General features: G+C 39.5%; 1 protein-coding gene across 4 annotated transcripts in view; it reads left to right on the forward strand.

Annotated features, from left to right (window-relative positions):
- macrod2 (mono-ADP ribosylhydrolase 2) overlaps positions 1 to 20,885 on the forward strand; it is a 428,964-nt gene that overhangs the window by 168,053 nt on the left and 240,026 nt on the right. For all 4 annotated transcript variants that reach the window (XM_059358761.1, XM_059358760.1, XM_059358764.1 and 1 more), the window contains exon 5: positions 5,431 to 5,547. In XM_059358761.1, coding sequence (XP_059214744.1) covers positions 5,431 to 5,547 — 117 coding nt within the window. The remainder of the gene's footprint in view (positions 1 to 5,430; positions 5,548 to 20,885) is intronic.

Raw genomic sequence — 20,885 nt, forward strand, 5'->3', positions numbered from 1 at the left:
TTATAGGTAAAATGGAGATTATTATCCCTTTCCTGGGAACTTGGTTACAGTAGAGAGGGAGCTCTGGCTCCTGTTGCATCCAAAATTGCCATGATTAGGACACATAATCCAGAATCACGAGGGAGTAACCACAATGGCTTGAACATATTCCACCTGACATTTAGTTCAGCCAGATCTCTGATTGGCACTTGATTAGCAACTAATCCATGTCATTATCTCCTTCAGTGAAATTAGTTGAGTAGAAAATGTGTGTCGTAAATCACAGAGGTGGAATTGTGGAGGGGCTTTGATCGGAGTACAGCTCTGAAAAAAAAGTGCTGTGAGGAGAGAGGAAATATGTTGTTGCCATGGATACTAAAAAAAAATAGGTGAGAGGCAATATATGGCTTAATAGTTTCAGGAACATGTTTGGTTTTGTGCGGAAACTGCAACTCCCGGTGTGAGAGAGTACTGATAAAAAGTTTTCCTTCCTATCTTCCGACCTGCCCACGAGAAGTATTGGCATTTGAGGTCTCAGTGGATCAGCATGTAACTGCAAAAAGGACAAGAGGTTGAAGTTTAGGTCTACCTCCATATGAATGACCATCTATTCCCCTCTGCTAGATTATGGACAGATATTCAGACTACTCCATATCCTGCCAGGTAGAATCCAGCTCAGCCCCCCTCCCTCCTGCCCACCCCGTGCCGCCTCCTCTGGCTCCAGTCCTGAACCTAACCCTCAAAGGAGCGGAAAATAATTAGGAGAGAAAATTGCAGCTGACACTATTTCTGAAAAGCAGGGTATTGTAATGAGAGCAGAGCAGGTATTCATTGTGTCTGAGGGAGCGATTGAAAGCCCTTGGTTTTTCGGGCTGCCTGGGAGAAGCCCCGGGAGAGTAAGCAGAGCTTTGCTGAGTCCCCTAATGCATGTGGGAACGGAGCCTTGAGAGGACGAGGCAGAGGTGTCTCCAACAATGGCAGGAGCCAAGGTTACAGCTGAGTAACTAATTCAAACTGCTCTAGACTGACACACGCACTGACACGCACACACTCTCGTCTCCTTTGTCTCTCTCAATATGGCTCTCCCTCTGTCTCTTGCTCTCTCCTTGTTCCCATTATGAGTTCAGAGGGATGCCGTCCAGCCACCGCTCAAAGTTATCTTCATTAGCTGTGTGGACTTGCTGGAGTGGCTGCTCGGGGAAGCTTTCTCTGAGCAAGGCACTCAGAGAAGATGAATAAATGTTTTGTCCCACATAGGCCCAGCCTAAAGCAGTGGCAGCCTGCAAGGAGAGATAGATGAGGTATTAACTGTTATATTTTTCAACGGGGGCTGAGGGAGCCCAGGAGTGGGGTGGACAGAAGCAGATGCTACCGCCTGAATATTAAGCCTGTTAAATGAAATGTCCTCCATAAAGAAGTCTTAACATGAGTTGAAATATAGCACCGGGCACAGCTGATTGTGCATCACATTGCCGAGCACATGTTCATTTTAGGGCTTATGCTTGACATGTGATTCAGACTGGAGAGAGAGGTTGCTTTGATCACCTTTCAATGCTGTGCTGCAGGTGCATCATCAGGATGAGTGCACTGTGATTTTTTTTATTGCGTCTAAGTATAATAGAATAGGGACACAGACATAATGGCCTATTTCAAGAGTCCTATTGAAACTACCCAAATGCATATGATTGATAACAAGACATTACATTTGCTAACTCTGAGGAAAATTTCAGTTGAATAAGATTTGCCGGATAATTAAGAATATGAAACTATGAAACTTGTAATCAAAATGTGCAAATTACGCAAGTGTTTATAATTGTGGAAGGCTTGGCGTTTCATTGAGACTGAGCTGACATGTCCTGCTCTGTGAAGTGAATGTAAATGCCAGTCTTTGTTAATGAGAATCTGAGGCTGCCTTTGTAATGTTGCAGGCATCCATAATGTGGAAATCTTCTGGGAATAATGCTGAAATCCCACTTAAATGAGAAAATAAATTGATGGCCAAATTGCATGTGGGTCATATCTCCACTTACTGAACCTCAGATCTGCTTTTAGTTGCCTAAATAATGAACACGGAAAATGTATTCACAATCAAGTTTTGGTTTGCCTCAAAACCCACATAATTGAATTTAAACATTTTGAAACCTCTCCCTGTCTCTATGCGTCTCCTTCCCCTCTCTTTCTCTACACACACACATATTACCCAGCATGCATCTGCGTCACTCTACCTATTCCGTGAAGCAGGTAAATTAAATCTGTAGCAGTAGCATCCAAGACTCTGGTAATCAGCCAGATCAGTTCAGCATCTTCTTCCCTATTTACAGGCACTGTGAACAGATTTCCAGGCTTGTAGGAACTCGCTGACACTACATGCACAGTGACACACTCAGTAGCAACAGAAAAAAAAGAGTTTCACACTCACTATAGCTTATGCAACCATGAACAGGAGGAGCGGCGAAATGGAAGCTGAAACTATTATCTACAATCTTTCTCTTCAGCTACTGAGATGAAACACAGAACCCCGAATGCTTTTGCTCGCTGGGTTCCCAAGGTGCTCAGAGGTAAGAGATCAGCCATGCCTGGTAGTGATGAGAGGAAGTGTCTGGGGAGGATGGACTCCTGCGGGAACACTGCAAGCTGAAGGAGGGTATTATTAAATTTTCCTAACCTGGCTGGCCTTATATGACCATGAAAAAAAAAATCGTAGATTCCTTTACTCCTATGCTGGGAGGATATTTTCCAGCTAAAATGGTCTCCTGACTTATTTCAGGTTGTAACAACAGCCCACTTACTTACATTATGATAAATAAATAAAACAATAAATACATTTAATCCTACTTCTTAAATTGTCTTTGCATTGGCCAATATGCTGCAGCAAATTTAGTCTCTCTATATATGTATGTTTGCGTTAGAGCTACAGCAATTATGAAAAAAAAACGACTGAAAATTAAGTTTTCTTTCTCTATTAGACTGAATATCTTTGACTTTTGAACTGACAAAACAAGACTTGGAAAAATTGGAAAGACCAAACAATTAATCGAGAAAATAATGTCAGATATATCAATAAGGATGACCTGAATGATCGCTTCAAAGACTGAACCTCATGGGTCAATGAGTCTAAATTGGCCAATGCAAATGACTGAGCATCTCTGAGCAATTAACACTTGAAAGTAAAAGTTTCCACATAATGTGCAACCTTTAGTGTCCCTTTTTCATTTCTGACCTTGTTTGCTTCCATTAGTGGATAAAATATTGTAGAATAAATACAAGATGTCCAATATAGTCATTAAAAGAAGCTGCACCAAGATACCCTGCAAAATGTTTCAAAACTGCTCAAACCACAGAACAGGTTTATGACTTCATCATAGCCCTTATGTGAACTTTCTCTTAGCGCCTTGGGACTCTTCTTTATGTTCTATATTACACTGGAAAGGAAAAGTTGCTTTGAGATGATATATCCAGGAGCACAAAAAGGAACTGAAAATGCTTCTTAATGCAAATAACATATATAGATATATATTATGACTATATATGAAAGCAAGAAAAGAAAGTAATAATTAAGTATTAAAGATCTTAAAAGATAATTGGAACATTTCTTCCATATTAGAACTTCATGTGAAGGATCATAAAACTTTAATAACATTGAAGCCTGAGGAAAACTTGATCAATTCAGCTCAATGGACAAATAGTGAATGTGAAGGCTGCCAGTAGGAATGAAGACATTAGGAAATATTGACTGGCCTGTCAGTGCTGCGATGCAGATGCAACATCAGGTTAACTCATTTAGCGGCTTTAAACATATTTATTTAATGCTGTAGCAAAACACATTTTCAAAAAGGCAGTGTTTTCTTATATGGCAGGAGAGACTTTATGTGTATATGAATAAGAAGCATGCTTACAGTCCCGGAGCTTTCAATTGAGCCTGTGCATTTAGCAATTCATGTTTGCAAGATGTTAAGAAGCAATTATGATGCAAATAAGTGTGGCTGATGATCATGGACAATCTTGTTTGCACAGTGAATATTATAAAAATGCCAAGCCTACAGCCGGCGCTACATCCGCTCTGTGTTGTGTTAAGTAGCTTTCATTGTCACCAGAGCGATCCCTCCTCGTATCCACATCACTGTCAGACTCATGTTACTTTTTCGAAAAGCCATCAGGATTCGTCTCTGTCAGCTGCCTGTCCCTCAGTCCATTAAAGATGATTGATAGAGCTGGAAAATCTTCCGCCCAGCTGTTGTCGTTGACTCATCCCTGAGAAATTGAAAGGAGCTCAGAAAAGGACCATCCCTCATCAAAAGACCTTTTGTCTGTGTTGACGATGTGAAGCAAAGTACATTTTTGAAGATAGTGTATAACTAATGTTCAGGCCTTTTTTTCCACAGCTTTTTTTCCCCCAGTGCCGTACGTGAATAATTATTACATTAGAGATGAAGATGGTGATTACAGCCACATTTTTTCTTTTATCAGGAACAAAAATTCAGATTTTTTTAATCTCTTCCTCTGTTCTTTTTTTCATCATCAGTTCAGAATATGTAAACAGTGGCTATCCTTTAGGCTATCTTAACTCTCAACCGTTTAAGCTTTGATGGATAAAGCCAATGTGAGACTCTTGTTCTCTCCATCGACCAAGTCTTCACAAAGAAACTTAAGAAAAGACGCGCCTGTTTTTCCAACTGCTACTGTTCCTCCTTCTGGCTCTGTTATCCTCTAATGGCTTGTGAGGATTTTTACAGGACAACTTGAGGAGGATTTTATGATGTTTCAGAGTGATTGATAACATGCTCTTGGAGGGATGTCAGGCTTTCAGAGACGGATAATGTGGATTTCTATCTCTCTGCCTTCTCGTGTAAGACGTGCCATCAATCAAGTGTATCGCGGCCTTAACCCGGTAAAATTAAAACCTTAGGGGGGCGGGGGGACCCGGGGTCTCCGTGGAACCAGGACACACACATCAACAGGGGAGCGTGACAGAATCAGAGCACAGATCAACATCATAACAGGCTCGCCAAGGAGAACAGGGCAGATATAAGATTCCCACCACAAGGCAGAAAACTACAGTTAATGATCTGACTGTATATGGCTGCTGACAGCGGAGAGGGATTATAGGAAGAACAGTCTCATTTTCACTGTGTGTGGAGGCGTTATTAGATCCTAGCCCAGCTAATTTCATTCCTAAGCTTGTCAATATTTACCAGCAACAGGCAGCGTGCACTATGGCAGACCCGGCAGAGAGGAGACGCAGAGCTAAGGAGATCGTTTGAGAATGTAGAGATTCAGGAACACATGAACATAATTTCCAGCGTGTTCTTGTGCCTGTTCCTGTAAACACTTTTTGTTTTGACATGACAAAACACACAAACTGCTAATTAGCCCAGCTAGTTTGAGATCTGTCATGTGCATGCTTTTCCCCCTCAGGTAGGCCTTACCTCTGTATGTCTGTTTGTGTTTCAGTGGATGGCTGCATACACAAAGCGGCGGGGTCCTGTCTGTATGATGAGTGCCACTCACTAAATGGTTGCGAAACCGGCAAAGCCAAGATCACCTGCGGCTATGATCTCCCTGCAAAATGTGAGTATCAGTTAATTAATATGTTTTTTTGTTTGTTCCGTAATGTGTGCAGCGGTGCCTTGCAGGAATAGTCTCTAATCAGAAGTGCTGCTATTGAGGGCTACATCACCTGGCAGTTAGCGAGCATTAAGATTTAGTGGTAAACATTAGAGCAGTGAAACATTGCACAATCCAGCATTAATCTATATTGTTTTTATAAAACAGCCTCATTTATTCAAACCTAAGGCTCCTGAGCCAGCTGGTGGACTGCACTTGCATTGCATTGGTGCAGAAATTCACTGAAGAAAAAAAACATTGTGGTTTTTTGCATAGCTGTTGGATTTTACAGAGGATTTTGCAATTCATGTGTGCACATCATAGGCTGTATAAAACAAGTGGAAGTAGTTGCCATGATGTCACCCATTTGTTTGTGGACTACTGTTATAAAGCCTTAAGGCTGGCATTCTGGCTGTTGCCATCTTGTTTTTTTTGGAACCACAACTGACCATATTTGGACAAGCATGTAGAACTAGGGAGATGGGCACTGATTAGCTAGGTTAGCAAGCCTCTGTCATTCCTCCTAGAGTGTCTTTTAGTACAACTGAATGCTGAACAAGACATGTTAAGCAACCAAATTGTTACAATTAACTTTCATGAATTGTAAACACACAGTGTGATAAACACAGTGCGCCAGAAGTAGCGACTTTTCAATCACAAGATATCCACACCCTAAAGCGTACCCTGCTTCATTGTTTATTTTATTGTGGCTGTATTGACCAACATTTACAAAACCAACATCATGCTGTATTGAAGAAGACTTGAATCCAGCAATTGAAACCATAAACTCACTTACTGAGGTAATAAATCAAAAGATAAGTAGAATTCTTTTCTCATAAACTTGTAGTATACAGTGAGACTTTTTTTGCCCCCTGCTGGCCATTACCAAGAATGCAGGTTTATGCCACTTCCACATTTACTACCTTTCTATCATGTCTATAATTGAGGTCATAGTTTCTATGAAGTTGTGCAAATTAAACTTAAACTCTACACACACGTTGACATATACACACTCTTATACCTGCACATAATGACTGGGGTCATTAGCATCCACTCCAAAGTGTGGGAGTGGTATGCTTTTAATGTCCAAAATAAAAACATTTTAATCATAATTTATTAGTTTTGAAAACTAATTTGTAATAAACGGAGAGTTGTTATTTGGAGGCTAATTAATATGATTGGTGCTTGTTGTATGGCTGGATGGGAGTGTCATCTGCACACAAACAAAGACATTAAGGGAGCTATTAGTTGCTTAATTTGATTGATTTTTCATCCCTGATTTATTCTGTTAACGGATCACATAACTCTAACTGTCATGCCATAAATGATCAGAAGAGGGACTGCAGTGTTTTCTTTGTTTTCATCTCTATCATTGATGTAATGTTTTGTAATCAAGGCTATAAAAGTTTGTGTTGCGTGTGTGTGTGTGTGTGTGTGTGTGTGTGTGTGTCACCTCCCCTCCAAAGTTAACAACTTTCAGAACACATTTCCAAGCTAATTTCTTTTGATAATTGTTAGAAATATGTGTGTCACTTTTAAAGTTTGTCACAAGCTTCTTCCCTTTGCAAACTTGGGAATGGAAAACACGATAGGATGGAAGAAATGTCACTTGGTGTAATTCGGTCGAGACAAACGTCCCAGCAGTCCTAACCTAACCCTGAAGGATTTCCATGAGACAGCCAAGAGAAGACATTGAGGCCCAGATGAAATTAGGTTGCGTTAATGCGGTATGTCGTAAAGATGTCAAACAAATGGAGCAGATAAACTGTGAGTCAGTCTTGTGGGCAGCCAGTTCAAGTGTCTGCAGCGCCAAAACAGGGTGCACCATGACAATTTAATAACCTACAATGTCACCTGGGAGCAATCACACTGCCACTGGGTACTGTTATTGTAATTATCTCTGGGCAAAACACCTTTTCTGTGCTGATAAATCGTAATAGATTGTGTAGTTTTTTACCGGGAACAGTCAGTTCTTTTTTGGACGTGATGTTATTTCATATTAGAGCTATCTTTCCTCCCAGCCGGTATCATCTTCTTATCTTCCAACTCTGATCACTGTCATCATCAGCGTTGTCTCACTCGTCTGCTCTTGGAAACTGACAACCGCTTGACTTTTTCTTTGTGAGCGCTCAGCTCTGACAAGAGATCTCACTCGTTCCCAAAGTCTATCCACCGTTTGGATTTTTCCCCTTCTTCCGTTAATTTCCGTTTCTTGACTTATTTGTTCCACCTACACACACATTATGAAGCTACCCTGCCTTGCAAGCAACAATCTATTCGGTTTATGAAATCTTAAACAATAGTCTGTCCGCCCCCTCACCACTGAACAAAGTAAACAAACAAGACGACACACAATTTTCACATTTTTGAAATTCCCTAAATTCTTGCACGGTCCATGCAGGCGTAGCGAGAAAGGATAAAATCCTGAAATTGCAGTGTATATTAGTTTAATTGAAAGTTAATGTTATGTTAATGGCCTGCCACTGTGGTTAAAGCTAAATGCATTAAATAATTAAAATTGACATAAAATTAATTTCAATATTTGTATAATCAAATGATTAACTTCAGCTTCATGCCATTATTCAGAGAACATGGCTCATCAGGGTAATTGACAGAACCGGCTATTCAAACTACGCAAACATAGTGTTATATTTAAAAGCAATTAAAACATTACATTACCAGCTTTTCTACTCAAAAACAGGAACCGAATGTTTTTAGAGAGAAAATCAGCCCAATTGACAACTTCATTGAAAGTAGAGTCTGGAGTTCGTTTCCGCATCTCATTGTCTTGTCTTTAAAAAAAAGTTGTCCAGACGAAATGTCATCAAAGCCACAGTGGGTGTTTGGAAAATAAAGCAGTCGGCCTTGCTGTTGTGCTTTCACAGATTGGTTTCTGTGGGCTGCCAAATGCAAATAATTTCATGGTTCAACTTTACAATAAGGAACACCTATTACCATACACTAGTTGACACTCACTAACCCACACAGGTTGCCTGTTCTAAAGTGACCTCCTCTTCACATATAATAAATCCATTGTAACACACAAATTAATAGACCCACATCCTAGCAGATGGCTGACACCTTGAAAAAAACTGAAGGTCTATTGAGATGCACAGGTTCTTCAAAGTCAGCACAAGTAGAAATATCCCAATTATAAATGAACTGCTTGAGAGAAATTCAAACAAATTGCTCGTAAATAAGTTATGTTCAAGCTTTCACTTTAGAAAGGGAAATACATTTTGAGTTAGAAAGGCAACATAAAGATAATTAGAAACAAATACCACTTTTAGTTTTGTCTTTTGTTATATAAAATATAAACCATATTTATGAAGTTATATTAAACGGTAATACCTATTTTTGTGGTATTCCCACCGTATAAGCCCCATTCTAAGCAAAGAATAAGATCATAATTAATGTACAACAACTTCTTTAGCTACTATCAAAAAGCAGTAATTAGGTTGTCACTGACGGAAAACCCTTAGTAGGTCATGCCAAATAAGCCATTAATAAATACTTCATAATGACTAATAAAGAGCTAATATGCTACTAATACGCATGTTAATAATGTTTATTAGCATGCATATTAGTAGCATATTAGTTCAGTGACAAATAACAAACATGGACCAACTTGTGTAAGAAATGAGAGCTCTAAATGTTCACTATTCAAGTGAACACACACACACACACACACACACACACACACACTTAGAGATACATATATATTTTACATGTATCTACAGGCCTCTATATGTACACATGTGAATTCACACTCTCATTGCAAGCAAAGTTCCTTTTGCTGACGCATATTTGCAGATGGTGGCTCGTCTACACTTCCAAGAGTGAGAAGAGCGCAGACAGATGGACCATTTACGGTTTACATCTTGGCAATGCCCAGTATTTCCAATTTGGGCATTCTCTTCCCAGTTCTGCCTGAACATTAGGGCTGCTTTTCACAATTTCCTATAAACACATACATCTCTCAGAGGATTGCACTCTTCTTTGGGGGCCCTCCTCCTCTGAAATCCAGTCCACTGCATATAATTGGAAATAAGGAAATCTACACCCTGAATAATACAGAACAAACTGTAAATCACTTTCTTTTAATTAAATTTTTAGGGATTTACGCTTGGCTTCATGCTGAACCCCCAGCACTCATCTCATGACTTTGCCAACAATGCATGGAAATAAACGATCCATCATACTATGAATTTAGCCATTTCTCTTGATCGCAGAGCATTTATGGAGTCTTAAGCGTTATTTGAAGATTTCTCCCACGGTGTATAGTATTTCATTCAGCGAAGGATTACACCGGTCAATTTTGTTATTTTTGTAAGAGATGGAGAAATTGCAATTTAAACATAATACTTAGAATAACTGGTAAAGCAATAAAATGCTTCCTTGTGTTCTGGAAAAGTACTTATTGCCCGCAGGGAGAAGAGCCGTTGATCTGAAATCGGAGTTGCCCTTGTTTGGAGATTTGATGTGCTGAGGCTCAATTTTTTTTTTTTTCTCAAGACAAGAAAATTGCTCTCCATTACATCCCACTAAGCAGCCAAGCACATGTGGGACAGATTATTATGGGGCAGGCCCAGGATTATTAATCAATGACAGTAATTACCCACCTACCATAGCGGAAAGACTCCAAAAAAATGGCCTGTTACATCAATATGACAAGGAAATTGTCTATTTGCCCTCATGTTAGTTACTCATCTGTTCATAGATTAATGATCAAATGAAAATATGATGTCAAGTGTAACAAGCTAAGTCACATTTTTATGACTATACTACTAGGGGATGTGTCCATAATTGTGCCATTATTAGAATTAAAATGTAAAGATCCCCTCAAAATGGGGAATGTGTTTTTTAATGTTTATGCCCCCTAAAATATCTGACCTTGACTACACTGACTTTATCTGTACAAAGTTTGTAACTAGAGAGGTGTTTTCCCATTTCCCCACTGAAGGGGGGATGTCTGTGCTCTTCCCTACAATCTGAGATTTCAATGTAGACTGGGCAAGCTACATTTGGTATGTCTCTTCTACAAATGGCAATCTAAAGCCATAAAAGAACCTTAAAGCTCCAGTGCAGAGCGGACATGTCAGAGTGCAATCTCACTGCAAAGCTCAGACTCTGCCAGTTACAAGTTAGCAAGCAACATAAACTTTCTAACTTTGGTTCACAAAAGACTTCTCATCTGAGACTAGAGGTGTTTCCTGTAACTGAGAAAATAGGCCAGACGGCAAAACTGTCACTGCATATTGAAAGACGGCCATGGAGCTGTTTGATCCAAATGGTTAACATGGGCAAGTGATGCTTACCGGGGCTTCAGCACTTTGCAGCACTTAGCGACGCCTCCTCTTCCTGTCTGAACCCGGCATAATGCTAGCTATCTTGATGTGCACTGCTGTTTCACTGGTCAACCTAGCACAGGCAGCAGTGGTCGAAGCGAGAGGTCATGTCTGGAGGGGGACTTTAAGTATGCGCTATGCCAAGTTTTGAAGTCGTTGCCTATCAAGCATACACAGAAACTTTATCAAAAAGTAAAGGAGGCTGTAAACTGGACCACAAAGATAAATAATGGATAACTTTGGGCCACTTCAGCTGTCAAAACAGGATTATTTGAAAAGATGAAATAAATAGAAAGTTTCTGGAATCTTTTCACTTTGGTATTCAGAATGGCCACTGTTGTGGTAGCTTGTCTCTCTACCACCTGCAGTTGTTTTGTGCTACTTCAGCTGCTGAAATCTTTATGATGGTGTTCATTATTATACTGTGTCTGTTTCCATGTCCTTTGTAGATACAAACATCATTAAGGATGTTTTTTTATGTTTGTTTAAAGTGCATTAGCAGCCCTAATAAGACTGAATGGTTCAAAACATTTTTCTAAAGTCCCTCCTGATGGGATGTTGAATGAGAAGAGAACCTCTCCGTACGGTGCCATTTCTGGCTCAGGTACTGATTCCGAGAACACACAAAACATTTTGTATGTTGTTTGAATTTTTGGCATTTTTTAAATCTCAAATGGGGAAAGTGGGCATGAAGTATGTTGATGGAGAGATATCATTGTATCCATCATTTCTCTGAAAAGAAATAAAGAAGAATTAAAAGCATCTTTTATATAATCAACCTGAATATTGTCAAGGATTTAGTGAATCACATATTTGAAACTTTGTTATTTAGCGGATGATACTAATCACAGCTCTGATTTTACACACTATATTTGTCTTTATTCTGTCTTTTAATCAAAAAGCACCATTAAATACCTCATCATTTCTGAGGATTGACTGCAGATTAAATATTTTGCAAACAAAATTGCTTAGAGCAGTTTGGCAAAAAACTGGATAGAATAAATTCATGCAAATTAATATCTCAATCTCATAAATAAAATAGAAATGACTTAACTGTGTCTATGGCAAGTGTTATTGTATTTTAAATGTGTGACATGTGAGGATGATCTGCAGTGACTGCACTCTCCAACAGACTTGTCTGAATCTTCAGGTTATTATGCTGCTCCACAGGTCCACACTCATAACATTTAGCAAAGACCTTGCGGGTTAATCTGCACTTGCACATTTCAGCCCTACCTGTCACAATAGACCTAGAAGGTATTTAGAGTTCAAACTAAAGGTCTGCATGAGAAAGTTAATGTCCCAGAGGAACTTTTAGATAGACATCTGTTTTTTTCACTCTCCAATTTCATCTGAAATTTTTTTACCCAGTTTTGTTTTCCTCCCTAGGGCTACTAAAGATTGACAGTTCAAAACGTTTCACTGTTTATTGTTTTGCTTCTCTCCCCCTACCCATAATTCTCTGAGCTCTAAGTATATGCTTTGAATAATAAATCATATTTGGATGTAAGAAAGAGGGGCCAACATTTTGTTTTATCATGTTGCTGTCATAACAGTGGCCTCTTTTTATTCTAGTCTTTGTTAATTATATATGAAAAAATGCTTCTTGAGCTTTAACCGTACATGAGGATAAATCCGCTTCATTTTCACATGCATGAAACAATTTCTACAGCACATATGAATTCTGTATTCATTTTTATCTCTAAAATGTGTCTAATCTCATTGAGCAGAGAAATAGTTTGGTCTGCTATTTTCCTAACTGGTCCCTCCAGAGAAATAGTGCTCATTGGGATTCATATGGAAGTGCTTTTCACTCTGACTTATCAGTTGTAAGGTTATATATTTCAGCCTTTGGAGTATTGCCTGGGCCCAGCCCACTGTGATAGTGTGGAGACACAACCTTATCCGTGCAGCATCGAGACGCTGGCAGACCTTTGATTACTCTCTAATCTAAAACTGGATGCTAACTGTTTTGAGCACACTCAGCCGGCTCTCTGTCTCTACAATGACCGGGCACTTCTCCGCACTTCTCCAATGTGCACTCCAGCTTCAGTAGAACAACACACAGCTCTGCCATTTATGTATTTTTGGCTTGCTGCTGCCACACAGGCCTGCAGGCCTCTTGCAGCCAATACACTATGTATAACCACTATTACAAGCAGGATTGTTTGTTCCCCTTAATAACATCAGCGTCTCTGCTTATGAACAAGGCATTGTAAATCAGCAGCACTGTAGTTTGAAACATTGCAGTTCCAATAAGAAGTCCCTAAACTCAGTTTGTGTCATCAGATAAACAGAAAGTCTAGATTTATAGATTGATAGATATCGGCATGTTTCTTGCCATCTCTATAACCTTCCCTGCTATCACCAATGGTTTACGTTAGAAAGAATGCAGTTGCGAGCTGTCCACTGAAACTGCTGACCTTATCTGACAGCACTAGCATTGATGAAAGAGTTGCCATGCAACCAGTAGCCTTTGACAAGTACTCATTACTCCCTTGGCGAACACTTGTTAGGGCGGTGCAGTTTAACGCAGTAGCTAAGTTCCTATTGAAAGTGAAAGTGTTGGAATTGACCTGTGGACGCACAAATTATAGGCCGCACTTTGAGCAACCATGTTATACAACTACATCCTTTATTTCCTTGAGATATTTTACATAAGCTGCAGAAACTGCCTTCCACTTCTGCCTATAATATTTGCAGGTCTTACTAAGCTAAAATTAAGGTTATCACTGTAATCAATCAAGGTCATGCAAATCCACTCATAGCAAGTGATGTATTATGGACTCATGAGGATTTATGTCATTAGATTTTTCTACTTTTTCATAATGTCATTAGGCAGCAGGCTGTTTAACATTTCCTGGGATGTAATTCTTAGACACCATCACATCATAACTCTTTAAGCTATAACTCTTGAACTAAAAGTACAGCACAAGTCTCTTGTTTTCTTGCTATTCCTATTCCTGATTTTCCTATTTATAATTTATTACCACAACAAACAAAATCGTTGCTAATCAGCCTGATGACAAGGTAGAATAGCTCTTTGACAGTTATACACACGCACCAAACAGCCAGAGACTCCAGCGGTTGTTGCCACAAACTTTGTGGTAGCGACTTTGAATGTTTGTTTCAGAATTAGATGTTTAGAAGCAGTATTTTTGGCCGCGAGCTTCAGTGGAACTTGCAGGACTGTCGTTAGACAAAACACCTTTGGGAGATGCACCCCAGTTCAGTTCAGTGCCTTCTTTATCTACTGTTCTCTCACAGTACAAAATGGGAGTCTCTGGTGTTTACTGTAACTGCACCTGTGCTAATAATACTAATCATCAGCCTGTGATAAATTTTTCTCCCTGATAGCGTGAGGAATCTTTCCCATGCCCTATTTAATCTGGGAGACCAGGCCGTCTGTTCCGTCTCTCTCCACTCAGCAAACACAGATAAATCACAGCAAAGTACCCACTATTACTAAGTGACATACAGCCCATTCTGATTAAATTACCCCCTGGAACATTATCATTCTGCCGAGCATGTTTATCAAAGCAGTCCTCCCCATTACATAGAGAGGGGCTGACACTTCCAGAGGGCCATCGGAAAAACCCATAATTTGTTAATTCGGGTAAAACTTGTTGTTACAAGAAAGGATTTCAGTCTTGTTGATGAGCTGCTTTGACCAATATGTTTTCTTTTATTAATACATTTAGTGTCCTGCAGCATTAGCCATAGAAAAAAATAAAAGTTAAAAGTTGTTCAGGTGAAGGTCATTTGACTTTTTCTGCCTGTGATTGTTTACTCTCAGACTTTTCTCTTCTTTATTTTAGGAAATACCAAAACACCTTATTTTATGATTGACCACCATAAAGCTCCCATAATTCCAGAGGTGCATTGAATTTTCTCAAGCCACAGATGGCATGATATCCCTAAAAGCTGAAATATGAAAATAACACATTTTATGAGATTTTCATGCAGTAGCAGTGCATTGTTAACAGTGTTAGTCTTGTTTTTCACAAATGAAATGGCTAACATGGCAGACGGCAGAACAGACTGTACTTTATCTCTACATAATGGATCAAATAGACGTAGTGTGACTGTTTTCAAGGTGTTTTTTTTTTTTATTTTGAATTCAAGGCTGGAGTGAAAGAAATCCTTTGTTGTAGCAGATAAATTAGTGGGTCTTAACTCAACCCTGGTGGCCATCACCGTTCCAAGCCGACACAGTGCTAAGTCAACATCTTTTCACTGCTCACTGTTAGCACTCACATCATAAATGTCACTTCATCACTTCATGCACACTCCATTTGCTGTGGACAGGGTCTACCTCGTGTTTTCTCAGACAGTTTTGTCTGGTACCTCATTCACTCTGCCTGTCTGTCAGGTATATTAAGAAGTCATAATTTCAAATGTGAAAGTTGTTAAAGTCCTGTTTTGAATGATAATCCTGCATCTTTAATATTAAAATTGCAAATCAAATCAAACAAAGAATTAAATCAAGGAAAAGCACAGGCAATATTTTTATTTCTACTAAACTTTTTTAAACCTTTGATAAATAAAAGATAATGGTAGGACCTTGCCGTTGGGATGAAATTTTAAGCTGTTTTTGATTATAATCTCCGAAAATTCCAAATGAATTAATGATTGAATAAATTCAGTATGTAAAAAAAAACATCGGATTTCAAGGAGAGGCCAGATGTTTTTTCGCATTATTTATAGGAGAAAAGGTGCCTCTGCTTCCCCAGACTAGTCAGCTGGCTCTCTGGCTTCTCATCGACTGTAATAGGCACACTCAGGAACAGAACAAACCTAATATCACTGCTCATCTACAAAGGCTCAAGTAGTCGTCCATGTCCCTCTCTTTTCAGATATTTGTGTTTCCTTTGTTGGCTGGCCTGTCAGTCTTCAAGGCCTCTTGAGGACTGGAGTAATTTGGTAATTTTGCCTAAACGGTGATACTGTAATTATGTGGCATCAGCTGCCTAGCTGTCAGTGAGACGGCCAACGGTCATTCATCACTTGGAAACTAGAAAGGGGGGGGTGGCATCTTGACTGATTGGGTAAACACTAGCAGAAAGAACGTTCGGTGGTCTCACCCAAAAATGGTTGAAAATAGGAGGTGAGAGGCCTTTGGAGTAATGGGGTGCAGGAGCACCCACAGCCTGTGTGGCGGGTTGGTTGTTTAGCTGAGATAGGGGGGTCAGCACGGCATGCCGAAGCCCCACAATGACAGTGATGCATCAGGAGGGGGCCTGTGGGTGGCAGATGAAGTGGGACCACTGGAAGGTCAGGTTTGAAGTGGAATGTGGCAGCACCTCTAATGCAGTCCTGCCTTCCCATCTGTCCACCAGTAAGCCTGGTCTAATGAAGGCTGTCGTTATAAAGGGCTCATCACCCAGTGGTGGCACATTTACACACACAGAGCCGTCACTACTGAACGGCTGTGGCTGCCAAAGTCTGTCACATTTTTTATTTGAAATTTGATTTAATGTTGTAGTGTTTTTTTTCATAATGCAGGAACTGGACAAATTCTAGATACACAATGGGAATCACAAATTCAGCTATTTTGTGTGTGTCTGTGCCTGTGCCTGTGCCTGTGTCTGTGTCTGTGTATGTAATGTTTTATTTGGCGTCAAAAAAAAGGGTCACATCACTATTTTTTTTACAACCTGGTCTCACAGAAATCCGTGAAATAGCCACAGATTTCGCTTAACTCAAAATCCGTGGAATAGCCACGGAATCGCTCAAATTTCCGTGAAACTGACACGGATTTCGCTACAATGCAAGTTAATGACAGTCATTATATATATCATATATATCATATCCCGTGGCTATTGGTTTGTTCCAAGTCACGTTCAGAACAAAAAACATGGCGGACAGTTCTCTCATTTTTAGTGAAAAATCAATATTTTGACTTAGTTTCTGCATAAAAATGGATTTTGATCACATTTCTAGCGAGAAATATATGTTTTATTTTCTAAATCTTCACTCAGTGAATGTACATAATCACTTTGTATGTTGGAATAGCCACGGGATATGACTGTCATTAACTTGCATTGTAGCGAAATCCGTGGCTATTTCACGGATTTCTGTGAGACCATGTTGTTTTTTTTACCTGTTTTTCAGATTTACTTTCCCAAATGTTAAAATTGATAATGTCATAGTCCACTAAGAAGCAGTGAAGAAACAGATGTTTGTCATCCAGGCAGAAAATGAAGCAGAAACACACAGGGAGACAGCAGAACAACAGGGAAAGAAACAGACCAGAAATAATAATGCAGTCATTCCATACTTGGCTGGAGCGTCTGAGAAACTAAGGAGGATCTGTTTTTGTAGATTATTTTTGTACTTTTAAATTCTAACTTTAATTTCCCACGTTTTAAAGTCTCACAGTTTTATTATTTTTTTAGGATAATGATTGAAATTGGTCTTTCATTCTGCTGCCAATGCTTGCATCATCAGGTGAAGGATTTGGGGGATTTCTGAATAGAACTTTCCCAGAAAATGCAAAGTATTGACAAATGCAAAGCTTTTTGTATGAATGTTCGTCTATGAGAACTAGAGATCAGAATAAAAAAATGTGCTAAAGTCCAATGGCTGTTTGTGTTAAAAACTGCATTGGATAAATTAGATAAGGCAAATAAATTTAAAAAAAGAAGCCTTCAAAAAACATCATTAAGTATTGTTTATATTCAGCAAAGTAAGACATAATTACAACAATATTTGTATTATTATATACATAATAATGATGAATATTATATATACATAATAATATGATCAGGATGAAGTCTCCTTAAAAACATGAGTTCATCAGGTTCATTGTCACAGCAATAGCCTGCACACATATTGTGTTGCACTAATGAGTGGAGTAGGATGATGGCTCTCTATCGATGTGCAGGCCTATTGGTCAGAAACAAAGTGATACATCATCAATTTATGATGTTAGTAGTAACCATTAGTGCAACACAATATGTGTGAAAGCTGTGGCTGACAATGACCCTGATGGTGACCTATGTCAGTTGCAGTGTGTTAGTTATTTTAATACATTTTGTCATAAAACTAAAATAAACGCATTTGAATTATAAACATTGTGCCTTTGGTTGCTATTGAAGGAGACTTTATATTTCTGAGTCCATATTCCACCCATGCAATGAGCCTTGTTGTGTAGGGCTGAATTGTGTGTGAAGTGCTGTATTTTAGCTTGTGCTCATCATTATCAAAAGAGGAAAAAGAAAATAGTGTTTGCACTTTGACCTTAAGGAGATATTTCAATTTTGTCTGACATTTTTGCCACTATTTATAGCCTTATTGGAGTTCCTGAACAATTTGAACTTAAATCGATAAGTCGTGAAGTCTTTCACAAACGGATGCTGAGTAAGGAAGCATGATGCTGATGACACCAGGACACATCACATCACACCAGTGTGGTTGCACAGTATATTCAGTATAGCAGCATGAGGCAGCACAGTGCCTTAACAAACCCTTCTTAGGTGAGAAACTCCTTTTTTTGTGGAACACACCGATCCCTTTTAACATCTAGCTGTCTTTATTCAAATTTAATTATATGCTCTATTTTCGAGATTGACTGTCTTGCTACAACAACAACAGTGCGGAGTTAAGCAGGGCTTCAGGCATCCTGATACTGTGACTAAGACCAATAGAGAACAATGCCACTCATTCCCCAGGGATAATAGTGCACAGTTTATGGGTAACACTAGCATGTCTCCAATGTTGACAGTGTTGTTGTCTCGGGAAGAAAAGGGAAGTTTTAATCTGATGGCTTTGTTTACCTCTCATCCAAGACTAAGGATAAAAACTAATTAAGAACAGGGAGTAACAGACTCCTGTAGTGCCATTTTCACAGCTAATTATGCATGAATACTGCCTGCCTAAATAGTTGCTCCCTAGTCTTTGATGTTCTTTTCACTAAATTGCTATGGTTACTTCCGCTCATTAGGCTTTTAAGATTGTAAGCGTTGACAGGTTTTGTCTTCTTTTTTTTTCACTTCACATCCCAGAATGCCTCTGCTGGAGATATGAGGGGATGGAGACATTGTTAGCCAGTTAGTAAAGTATATGCTACAATCTTAAATATAGTCATATGACTTGTGTGTATATCCCAGGTTGCCATTCTTGGGTTTAATGCTGTGGATTTAGACCTGCGCCGCGGCCCTTAAAAACCATTAACCTTCCCATAAAAGTGCATATGGCTCTCTATAAACCCTAATGGGGAAGGGGACCAATACACAAGAGCCTCTGTGTGCTTTCAGGGGCACCACTTTTGAGAAATAAGGAAATGAGTCTCCATAAAAAGCCAAATAAAACTTCCTTTTTGATAAGATTATGGTGTTGGGGGGTTTCCCAGATTTGTGTGCACCTTGGGTTAAGTGCTGTCTCAATCAATATGTTCCCAGGAAATTAAAGTTTGTATACTTGTGCGTAGATTTTATGGCCCGTGGCAGTTTGAATTTTTGACCTTTAATTCTTTTTTATATCTCCTTGACCCTATTATTGTTCACACCACACTGTGTAAAATATTTATTTTTTTACATCTGTGAAGCTTTATGTCTTTATCAGTGTGGTTTTCCGAGTAATTAAGTAATTCTCCTCTATGATAATTTAGTGCTGCAACAAAACACAGCATGGGGAAACTAATCAGACGTGATGAGGAGGTTTTACTGTAGGATTTTAAAGAGTAAATATATAATATTATCCTTTCTTGTTAGTATTTAAAATAAATTAGATTTGATTTCCAGCAATAATAACTGATCTTCAAAAAGACATTATGTAGACTGTTTAATCACACTCAACAACAACCAGGGGGAAATTGAGAAACTAGTCCAGTTTTTAAATGGTTTCTATGCCTGCAGCATTTAAACATTTAATTGTTTTCTTTATGTAATCACATATATCAAAGATTTATTTTGCAATGGCTGTAAACTGACGATTGACCGCAGTAAAGCAGGACATGTTTGCTTATAAGTTTTTATGACACATGTTTGCCCGAGGTGCTCGTGTTCCTGCCATCAGGCCGCCTCTGTTTCCCAGGTTGTTTTAAAGGCATTGCAAGGTGAGAAACGGCTCTGTGGCAAGTAGTTTTATGGTGATCACCTTGAGTCTTTGCTCTGGCCAGGAGACCAGTGAGTGTAATGGATCTGCTGGGAGCCCTCAGAATGGATTTATGAAAGTGCAGGGCTGGAGGGAAGGATCAGTCACCTGCCTCTGTTTTCTACAGACCAAGAGACAGCAATGAATAACGTCAGAGAGCTAATCCAAGGCGACAAGGTTTTGACAAACAATACACTGTTTCTGGCAGTTGTTACTGATCCGCAAAGTTTACTTATCAGGCACTTCTAGGTACTTTTAGAAGTCTGAACCGTAAGACAGAGAAAATTTTAATTGGGAACAAGCACGGCTACTGCAGCACTGCCTGAGAAGTGATCTCTCTATGAAAGTTTGCAATCTCCTCTTTGAATAATTGCACACAGAGGCACACATACACGCACACAATTCAGCATGTCATGCAGCACGTGGCTGTGCACCGTAGGGGACCAGGACGTGTCGGTAAAGGTCCCCGCCATGTGCGCGGCGGTTAGGTTGGCAGGGCAAGCAGGGGAGCGTCCGGATCAAGTTTCCCCCTCCTGCTGTCTAATTATTGACCCATCTGGTATTGTCTTTTCAATTGTTTCAATTATGATGGCACTGGTGTAGCTCAGCACCCTGGCGTCAAGACATGCATAATTCATGTGCAACACCCTGGACTCCACTCAGAGCTGTGGGTTTGAGCTGAATGTCAATACCGCCCCATGCCCCCAGTGGAGCAAAGGGTTGTCTGTATTGACAGCAAGGCAGATAAGGAGAGCAAAAGCAAGTGCTGCCAAAGACAGTGGATAGTGATGCTATCATGGCGCGTATAGGTGAAAAGAGTGTGTGTGTGTGTGTGTGTGTGTGTGTGTGTGTGTGTAT

This window comes from Centropristis striata, chromosome 20 (genome assembly GCF_030273125.1).
Source record: "Centropristis striata isolate RG_2023a ecotype Rhode Island chromosome 20, C.striata_1.0, whole genome shotgun sequence".
In the NCBI taxonomy this organism is placed as follows: domain Eukaryota; kingdom Metazoa; phylum Chordata; class Actinopteri; order Perciformes; family Serranidae; genus Centropristis; species Centropristis striata.